The sequence below is a fragment of the Argentina silus genome, assembly GCF_951799395.1.
Source record: "Argentina silus genome assembly, chromosome: 17".
Classification (NCBI taxonomy): Eukaryota; Metazoa; Chordata; class Actinopteri; order Argentiniformes; family Argentinidae; genus Argentina; species Argentina silus.
In genome coordinates, this window is record NC_139671.1 from 6,398,213 (window position 1) to 6,408,212 (window position 10,000).

At 45.2% G+C, this 10,000-nt stretch overlaps 3 protein-coding genes across 3 annotated transcripts in view; 1 reads left to right on the top strand and 2 right to left on the bottom strand.

Annotated features, from left to right (window-relative positions):
* fndc1 (fibronectin type III domain containing 1) overlaps window positions 1-4,092 on the bottom strand; it is a gene marked incomplete at its 5' end in the record, with an annotated part of 32,128 nt that extends 28,036 nt beyond the window's left edge. Inside the window, one exon of the mRNA XM_083688800.1 lies at window positions 4,020-4,092. Coding sequence (XP_083544926.1) covers window positions 4,020-4,092 — 73 coding nt within the window. The remainder of the gene's footprint in view (window positions 1-4,019) is intronic.
* A 1,604-nt stretch (window positions 4,093-5,696) lies between these two features.
* On the bottom strand, window positions 5,697-8,015 carry cimip2c (ciliary microtubule inner protein 2C; the record flags this gene model as incomplete). Its single annotated transcript, XM_083688801.1, has 4 exons — window positions 5,697-5,820; window positions 7,271-7,380; window positions 7,487-7,760; window positions 7,942-8,015. 4 exons carry the CDS (start codon window positions 8,013-8,015, stop codon window positions 5,697-5,699), a joined length of 582 nt encoding a protein of 193 aa, XP_083544927.1.
* A 903-nt stretch (window positions 8,016-8,918) lies between these two features.
* otofa (otoferlin a) overlaps window positions 8,919-10,000 on the top strand; it is a gene marked incomplete at both ends in the record, with an annotated part of 64,062 nt that continues 62,980 nt past the window's right edge. Inside the window, one exon of the mRNA XM_083688960.1 lies at window positions 8,919-8,997. Coding sequence (XP_083545086.1) covers window positions 8,919-8,997 — 79 coding nt within the window. The remainder of the gene's footprint in view (window positions 8,998-10,000) is intronic.

The following is a 10,000-nucleotide window of genomic DNA, read 5'->3' on the forward strand; positions in this document are numbered from 1 at the left end:
CACAGTGTCACTGTTTCTAATAAGGCTCTGTATTACGTAGTAAGAGATCTGCTCCCTCTCTCTCTCTCTCTCTCTCTCTCTCTCTCTCTCTCTCTCTCTCTCTCTCTCTCTCTCTCTCTCTCTCTCTCTCTCTCTCTCTCTCTCCCCCCCCCCTCTCTCTCTCTCTCTCTCTATCATTTGGCCTGTTTGGGAATTTATGATCTGAGGGCGAGGCAAAGCGCTCTGATTGAATCAAGGCCTTTTAAAAAGCAGAGAGGGTAGGATCACTGTCCAAGAATAAACAGTTTACGAAGCAGTTAACTACAGTCTAACTGAACGTCTAACATCGTAATCGAGAGAGCCTGGCCCGGCATTGAAAGTGCTGCAGTGTTGCTAGGTAATCGTATTTGGATTCTATATTTATTTCCCCTCAAGATAACCCCTTAGAAACCATCTGAGAGTGACTGGTGGTTTGCATTTTGCATGTGTGAGTTCAGGGGTATGAGTGGAATAGAGTGAGTGAGTGTGTGTGTGTGTGTGTGTGTGTGTGTGTGTGTGTGTGTGTGTGTGTGTGTGTGTGTGAGAGTGAGATAGACAGAGAGAGAGAGAGGGGTAGAATTAGGATAGTAAGCAAATGATGAACGCACTTTATGATGGTCTGACAATGTGAGGAATGAGGATGAGACCAGAGAGACTGTTACTGCATTGGCAGTGTAAGGAGTCTTACTACAGGATCTCCTCACCCCTCCTAGAACCCCAACTCCAACCCCAACCAGACACTCACCTTTACTAAACCTCCAACCCCAACCAGACACTCACCTTTACTAAACCTCCAACCCCAACCAGACACTCACCTTTACTAAACCTCCAACCCCAACCAGACACTCACCTTTACTAAACCTCTAACCCCAGTATCCCCTCTTGCACTCACCCCTCAACAACCCCCGCAATCTTGAATCTCCCTCCACGTGATTCTACCCCAACATGGCCTCTCTAACACAACAAACCACACACATTCACTCAAATTCAACAGACCAATCCCAGGCCTGCTTCCCTCTGTGGCAGGTGTGGTCATGGCCCAGGTGCTACCTGTTTACCCGTATGGCACCGTGCCTAGAGATGACATCATGACACATCAGCAGCAGGGTTGACGGACATCTGATTGACAGGTGAAAGTGCCTGGGCCGGCTCACGTCAGGTGATCAAGCTATCATGCCGTCGTTGTGCTGGAAAATATTAGCAACATGCTGTCTCACTCTATACTCTCTCTATATCTCTCTCTCTCTCTCTCTCTCTCTCTCTCTCTCTCTCTCTCTCTCTCTCTCTCTCTCTCTTTCTCCCTGGATTTCGCCGATGTGGAAAGTTCAACTCCTCAAATTCCTGCTGACTCCTACTGCTCAACCTGAGATCTGTCAATGAAATGCTTGTGGAGAATTCCACCTTGTGAAGTACAGTGGAGAAATGTAATTCCTGTGGCTTGTGAAGACATGATTCTGTCTCTCTCTCTCTCTCTCTCTCTCTCTCTCTCTCTCTCTCTCTCTTACTCCTTCTCTCTGTATCTCCACCTGCTCCCTCTTAGCACTGCTCTTGCTGCGAATAAGTCACCTGAGGGGTCCGTTGGAAGAAATACACGAGAGCAAGCCTGCTTCCACTCCACTCAGCCTGGCTGCTCTGATGCTGTCTCTTGATACGGTCATCCTTGGCAATTAGGCTTTCAGGCTTTTACCGAGAACTGTGTTTTCATATGAAATGAGAAGCCCCTCAGCCCTGTGCAGAGGTTAAGAAGGAGGAGATGGGGAGATGGGGGGGGTGGGGGGTGGAGGAGAGGTGAGGAAAAAGGAGAGGACCACAACTAACAGCTGCTGAGTGTAGAGTCTCAGGAAGCATTAGGTGATCTCACTCTCTGAGCATTCCCATCAGAGAGAGGGAGAGAGAGAGAGAGAGAGAGAGAGAGACAGAGAGAGAGAGAGAGAGACAGAGAGAGAGAGAGAGATACAGCGAGAGAGAGAGAGAGAGAGAGAGAGAGAGAGACAGAGAGAGAGACAGAGAGAGAGAGAGAGACAGAGAGAGAGAGAGAGAGAGAGATACAGCGAGAGAGAGAGGGGATGTAATAGAGCATGTGAGGGATGTATATAAATATATGCATCGAAAGGGAGAGACAAAGATAAGGGGGAGAAAGAGTAGCTGAAGAGAGAGACATAAGGGAGAGGGCTGTTGTAACGTGGCAGAAAACGTTCAACCCAACTGGGATTAGCAGCTCCTCTCCAAGAACTGGGCCCTTTGTGGGTTTTTTTTTTTTTTTTTTTTTCACTCAGACCTTTTTTTTTTCTTCTTTCTGGAGAGCAGCAGCAGGTCCTCTCACAGCAAGTGTGAGCGTGGCCACAAATCGATTTCCCAAACCATGCTCTAGGAACGCCGAAAACATCTGCCGCGGATGGCTGTGTCTCTGTCTGCCTGTTATACTATCTCCATTGTACACGTCACGGCGGTAACATGGGACGGGATGACTTGGGGAGACACCCTGTGGCGGCCATTGAACGTCTTAAACCTGTGTACGCCTTTCAGCTGAAGTGCCCGGGGGGAGCTTCCAGTGAGATTAAATGATGATTGGTCTGTCAGTTTCCTTTATGCCTGAAATCCTCTGATCCAAGGTTGTCTCATAGGGTTCAAAGTCCACTTGCTCTTTTTCTGTCACAGGAATGAGGATGGCTGTGGACTTTGCTTAAACGGACAACATGAAGTAGAGGCCTAGAGGTTCCTCAGGATAGAGTCCACTCTAATATTCATCATTCTGGTTGACTTCTATAGTGAGCACAAAGGTACCATGCCAGCCTCCTATGCTGGTAACAGAGGAACCTAAACGACACCTGTTCCACACTGGGCCCATCGGCGAGGTTGATTAGTGAGCGCGCACTGACGCAGAGCTAATCCCCTACAGCCCGTTGAACAAGACAAGTGGACGCGATAACAGCGCAACAGCGCGGCTGACGCGTAGTATATCCAGCGATTGACAGAAAACGTGTGAGAAAGTCCCCCTCCCCTCCTCCTCACATTTCTTCACAGTGTTTGAGTTGAGAGCTGGGCCATCATGGAGCTGCTACCGCCGCCAGATTAGATCACCATGTTGGCACCACAACGCCCATTAGAAATCAAAGCAATGTTTTTGTATTTTTCTGAGGGGATGATTCTGATCATATGCTTTATGATCTCATATTTGTCATCTTATTTTAATTTTCGAGCAAAGCTACTTCAGTGTGTGTCTATGAGGTAAGAGCGTATTCCATGACTGTTGTGCAAAGAGGGCGACATCACATTTTCCTTCCAGAAAGTAACCTCCACGAAAGGACATACGGTCCAAATTCATTATTATTGCTCACTTCGACTGGTATGTTTTTCCCCATCTGCAAACTGTTAAACACACATTTTGGGGTAATTCAAGCCATTTTCCAATTGCAATTTGTCTCTCAAATTATATATTTGCTCATCATCTTTTCACACAGGCCTATTTTGTTTATGTCAGGCAATTTATGCCTTCATCTCAATAATTTGCGCGCCTATAGCCAGAGGATTAGTTCAGATTTGAAAGTTTACGCGCGCGCGCGAACACACACACACACACACACACACACACGCACACACGCACACACGCACACACGCACGCACGCACGCACACACACACACACACACACACACACACACACACACACACACACATACAAAATGTGTTTTCATAATTCAGAAAACATTAAAGAATCGAAATCATATATTCAAGACAATTTGATCATAAACCAAAATACCCTCAAAATAGATGCGTTTCTCCAATTATGATACGAAACACAACAAAACAAAACAAAAACAAAGATTCAAGATGCATATTGATATCTTGATATATTGCGGGTAATGAAGAGTCATCAATAATCAATTGATTCCTCCAAATCCACAGCTCTGTCTCTATGTAAACCACCAAGTGTGATCAAACAAAGTAGAAATTGGTGGAGACCATGCACGTGCTCAAAGATGAATCAAGTGCGAGATTTTACCTGCTAATCCAGGACTTGATGCGCAAAAGGTGACGAAAAGCGCTAAGAGGGTCCGTGCTGCGGTGGATGCCATAGTGAGTATAGTGCGCTTGTCCTGTGGTGCGAATCAACCGGGCGCAACAGAGGGAGAGATGAGGGAGAGGCCTGGGAGCGATGGGGATACCGCTCCATTCCCGCGACATGTGTCTCCCTCTTCCGGAGGGAAGCGGGACTGGGGTTGCAGGGGTTGCACCCAGAGCCAGGATCCACAGGGCTGCAGCGCATCTTCTTGAGACCGAAGCTGATTAATACATATTCAGGCTACGATGCGAATTTCACTTCACCATTCCATATACATGTGTACGAGACTTGAGCAACGAGGCAGTGTGCAAGGCAGGCCTAAAACAAAGCAGTTTTTGACAAGAGAGAGTTCTCATTCCGTCTTGTCATTTTGAAATAGAGTGAGGTGTGGTCGGGCGGCTGCAGATGGGTTTTGGCGTCTTTTGAGGTCGGCTCAACGCCTTACCCACGAGCTCAACATCCGTCAAGTTTACCTCGACCTCAGTGTTGACCAAAGACTTAGGACAGTCGACTAGTTATATGACCTCGACGGTTTGGCCTGATAATCTACGTCGGATATTCCCACTGTATACTGTAAATTCACATGGTGTTTTCACAAATACGGGGATGCTTGCCCCCTGCAAAGACAGCACACTATTCAAAGCTACTCTCAAAACATCTGGCGTTTGACTTTTGGACCAGTAGGCCTTGGCCTATGCTCGGCGTTTTTGTTCTCAAAATTGTCGGTTTTATTGTTCCCTCGGTAAATGTCATGCATTCTTACCGGCGGTCATGCATTCTTACCAGCGGTGACTGCTAAAGCTACAAACAGCTTCAACCATGTTTAGGCAATCTGTTTTGCAGTAAAACATGACAAATAGAGGAAATGAATGATCTCAGTCTAAATAACAGCATTTGATATGCTCCAATGTTTGGACTGAACTCATAAAACACCAAGGAACAAACAATTAATTTATAAACAACTGTAGGCCATTCAATCGCTCACGTCAGTTAGATTGAGATTCAGATCGCTGTCACAAGAGGCTAATCGTTTTCAGCATTTGCGCGTAGACACATCCAGATGTCCAAATAAGTCCACACAAATAGAGATTGTTTGCAACTTTTGGCATTCGCAAGTGTATGACTACAGTCCAGTTGAAAAGGCCAAAGCTTTTAGCTGAAGTCATACTATCCTGATCTAATTGGTCTTTATAATCCAAATTTCAGTGTGTCTATAGGCTGCTTATTCTGATAGTAGGCAGGACCAAAGACTAGAACCCTCGCCCAGGTGGTCATACTCAGATGACCTTTGAACTTGGTAAGATGCTGTGGGCTTACATTTTGTTCTGACAGACCAGTTCACCTGCTCTATGTCTTTCCCCCATAATAGGGTCATGTAGTCCCTATGTAGTCTAGAGACAGCCAAGACTGGACCCTCCAGTGGCCTGCAGGTCCAAAAGTTGACATGTAACCTAACTAGTTTTAATCTAGTTTAAAGTGTTATGGTAATAAGTCAAAGTAGGGACCAACAATCTGATTGATGACTCAGACACTAGATCTTTCTGTCTCTGATCTTTATGTAGCCTCATTGTCTTCAATCAGAGTTTAGCCGACATCTCCCTCTGCTGGCCAAAGGCTCTATCTGCGCTCGAAGAATACGTCCCGCATGACACGGTCATCCAGTGAGGTTCTGATGCCTGAGGGGAGGGTCTGGTATCGACGCACCCCCTCAGAAGTGATCTTCTGCGTGGGAGGTAGACCTCTGTGGGGGTGGGGTAGGGGTTAGGGTGCGGAGGGATGAGGAGTGGGCAAATATCATCAACCATGTTAGCATCACTCATTTAGGTATTTATTTACATCAGCGTATGTTATTTACATGTTATAACTACTGTACATAGCAATAAAGACTGTCAAAGAAGTCTGCTGTCCAACATATTCTTATATTATATTATATTATTCTTATATATTATATTCTTATACACTTTGGCTGTTGAGTTACTACAGTTAGGTTACTACAGGTTAAGAAAGTAAGTGACTGATGTCAAGTCAATAGAGCACTTTTTCAGTCGAATGTACAACAACTTCCCTTGACAGAAAAGTGGAATTACAACTAATTCAATTTAGGTGCTAACACCACTATATACCAGTATATCCAGTATATCCCCTTGGGGCCAAAGCCTTGATTGAATTGCAATGGATTATTTGATTGTCTTCAAATGACTAAAGCTTATATAGCCTTTAACTCCACAAACTCATCACCTGTGCTGTTTGAATCTCTATTTCATTGATACACACACACACACACACACACACACACACACACACACACACACACACACACACACACACACACACACACACACACACACACACACACACACCACTTTTGGAAAACCTATGAGTCAGCATAAAAAGCACCATCATACTTCTGCAATTGAAAACATGCCACCGAAGCAGTTATGTGTATTAAGAGGGTGACACTGTCACTGAACTTCAAATATCTCTCTGTCCTCTCTCTCTCTTTCTCTCCCTCTCACACGCACGCACGCGCACGCGCGCGCACACACACACACACACACACACACACACACACACACACACACACACACACACACACACACACACACACACCACATCCACTTTGGATTGAATTGCAGCTCAGATGACATTTCACCTGGTATTCTACCGGGCACCTAGTCCAGTCAGACCTAAGGCCCTAAGGGTGTTTGTGTCAGAGCAAGTTTCACCAATACTGAATTTTTAATAGCTGTCTTCAAACACGATGTGACATGAAAGGTGTTGAGAGGTCTTAGTGGGGCTGTTTGTTTGTATCTATCAAGTTTGAATGCACATCTACATAAAGGGGATTATGGGTAATAGAATATGAGGTGGAAAGGTGTACAATCAATAGTGTGTACTTGTGTTGAAATTTTATTTTGGACTTTGGAATCAGTTGTTTAGAATACCATTACAATTCATCTAGTACAATGTTAAATTATGGAGCAATGTTCAATATGTTCTACAGACATGAATGTATAGTCTAGCAGGCTACTCTACTACAAGTTTTCTCTCTTTTACAAAACTATTCGGGTGATGATGTTCAATTTCAGCCTATCCAACAATTCCAATTCCCATTTTAAGCATGAGTGCAACGACACACCTAGATAAACATTAGGTCTAGAAGTACAAGAACCTTCCCAACTAAATCTTACATCGGCTCCCGCTGGTATTTGTCGCTCTCTTTGACGGGGACAACAAAGTGTTTGACGGGCTGTCGTGTTCCTGTCTTATCCTTGTAGTTTTCCCGGTGCCTCTGTGAGAGCTGGGGAAGGGAAAGACGGGAACATATGGAGAAATTGTAATTTAACAAATCATGTTCCGTCCGTTGAATGTGAATATGGTTTATCTCAAGTTGGGCCTCATCTCACCTGGCCAAAGGTCTTGAGCGCCTCCTGGCGGTCGAAGTCCACATTGAAGCGGGCCCAGAAGGGAGTATTGAGGGTCCGGGCGCGGCTCTGTGCGCGCTGGGCCGTGACCAGAAGCCCGCTGTTGGAATAGATCGACGGGAACATCCCACCGCGGCTGTACGGGCTGGTGCTGGTGGCCATTGCCCCGCTGCGGAAGTCCTGGAAGTATTTGATCGTGGAGTTCCCGAACGTGTCCCCGTACAAGAATTTGGAGCTTGGAACATGGCCACAGTACCTTAAGAGAGAGAAAGTTTCCAAAATGACTGTTGAAATTACCTAAATTCTTATTAGGCGATGGCTAATAGGCTAGACTAGTGCCAACCCCTTATAAAATAGCCTTCAGAAATCGATCCGTCGCTGGTTAGGTTATGTAAGCCCTGCCTTTCTTTGACAGGTGCACAACACTCTCTCCTCACCCGGGCATTAGAGAAGGGTGGATGTAGGTGGCATTGTTGTGCGTGATCAGCGTTCCATTTCCTCTCAGCGCCATGTTATTATATTGGTATTAACAGGGCAGGACACGCAAGCTACCAGCACCGGACCCCAACTCGGACAGAGCCGCTCTGACCTCCACCTCCACACCTCCCACTGGCGTCGAACAGAGCAACAAAGAGTTGCCTGGCAACTGCCCTTTACGCATCGGGGCCACAGGGCACGCTGAAATTAAAATAGACACCAGCGAATAAAAACGATGCACATTTCAATTATTACGTCGTCGTTTTTATTGATTCTTTTTTATTGAATAAAACTGCATAAAATGGTAGATTATTTATGGGTCATTCTGAGGAGAATATTGGTTGTGTGGTTCTCCAAAACATTCTAGCACATTTGCTATGCACACAGCCATCCCGTACACGTGCCCTATATTTTTCTCCCCTTGCTTTTTGGGGGTCTATGAGACAATTGTCTTTGCAAAGAACGCTATACAAATACATTTGATTGATCAAAATGCCTTCGATTGCATTTCTTCCAATGAATACATCGCAATACAATATTTATTTTTCCCACCCCCACACCTTCCTCCAGACCGTGTCTCCCCCGCCCTTCCCCGGGTATGATGGTCAGAGCGCATACCCCCTCCCTCGCCACACGCACCATTCAGCCACTGGGATGAGCGAGACACAACCAGGGAGCATATAGCGCGGGATAAAACGAAAGCTCATGAATAATTTACAGATGTTCTTTCTGTCGGAGGAGAATAAAGCAGATGCGGTGTGGAGAATGGAAGGAGATTTCGGTTTCACAGTCAAGAGTCAAGACGCAATGAAAGAGTCTAAGTTCAAAGAGTAGATACTGAACACTTGGTTTGATAAGCCATTTTAGTGTTGTTGTTTTTTTGTGTGGAGAAAAATAGTTAATTTCACTTGAAGTGCTGGATTTCACCTAACTTGACATGGCTCTATTAGTCCACCTAAAGACGGTCTCGGACCTTCGTGGCAAAGGGGACAGAATCGCCAAAGTCACGTTCCGAGGTAATTAGTCTATTTTATCACACCCTATCGATCATGTTTTTGTCAAACGATCCACTCGTTTAATTCATTTTGATTGCGCAGTGTGCGAGGATTCTGATTGAAGTTTATGGTTAGGGGGAGCTGAACCCCGAAGAGATGACACGCGTCTCTCCTGAGGTTGCGCAAAAAAGTTGGGGAAAACCCTGCCTCCGCAAGCCTACGAGGAGATGAAAAGAGAGACGCGGTTATGCATGAAAACAAACACATATTGCCCATACACAATTCTATGAGATCTTTGTTTATACGAATTAATTTTATTGCTTCAACTATTTATTCCCTAATGTAAAACTGGTTTAAGGTTTGGATTTTTTCTTATTCTTTTCATAAAAGGTTATCCACCCCATTTGATCTATTGTTTTGATTTGACCAATTCGGTGTTCAATAGAATTATCGAGGGAAATGATCTCCCGTCTCCAGCGCCTGGACGTCACTCCACACCATTATTTTACATTTTACTGCTTGTCTCAACGGGTGTCACCCTCCGCGCCACGCGCTCAGCGGAGCTAAGTCTTACAATATAACACATACAACATTGATTTTTTTTCTCTGAAAGAAAAAAAAGGAGAGTCCAATAAGAAAGCTCTCCAGTGGTGTGTGCGTGCGTGTGTATGTGCGTGTGTGCGTGTGTGTGAGTGTGAGTGTGTGTGTGTGTGTGTGTGTGTGTGTGTGTGTGTGTGTGTGTGTCTGTGTGTGTGTGTCTGTGTGTGTAAGATGGTTCATTCAGCACCTTGGAGAGCGTATAGTTTGGTTAAAATCTGACATAATGCAGCATGTCCGTTGTCTGTAAAGTGTGGTGTGTGTGTGTGTGTGTGTGTATGTTTGTGTGTGTGTGTGTATGTTTGTGTGTGAGTGTGTGTGTATTGATCTTAATACTGTGTTGTAAGACACCAGGGAACTGAATGTGTCAGATCTGTAAACATACACCCTGCTACCCCTGTGAAATGTTACATAATTTTCTCGTTCC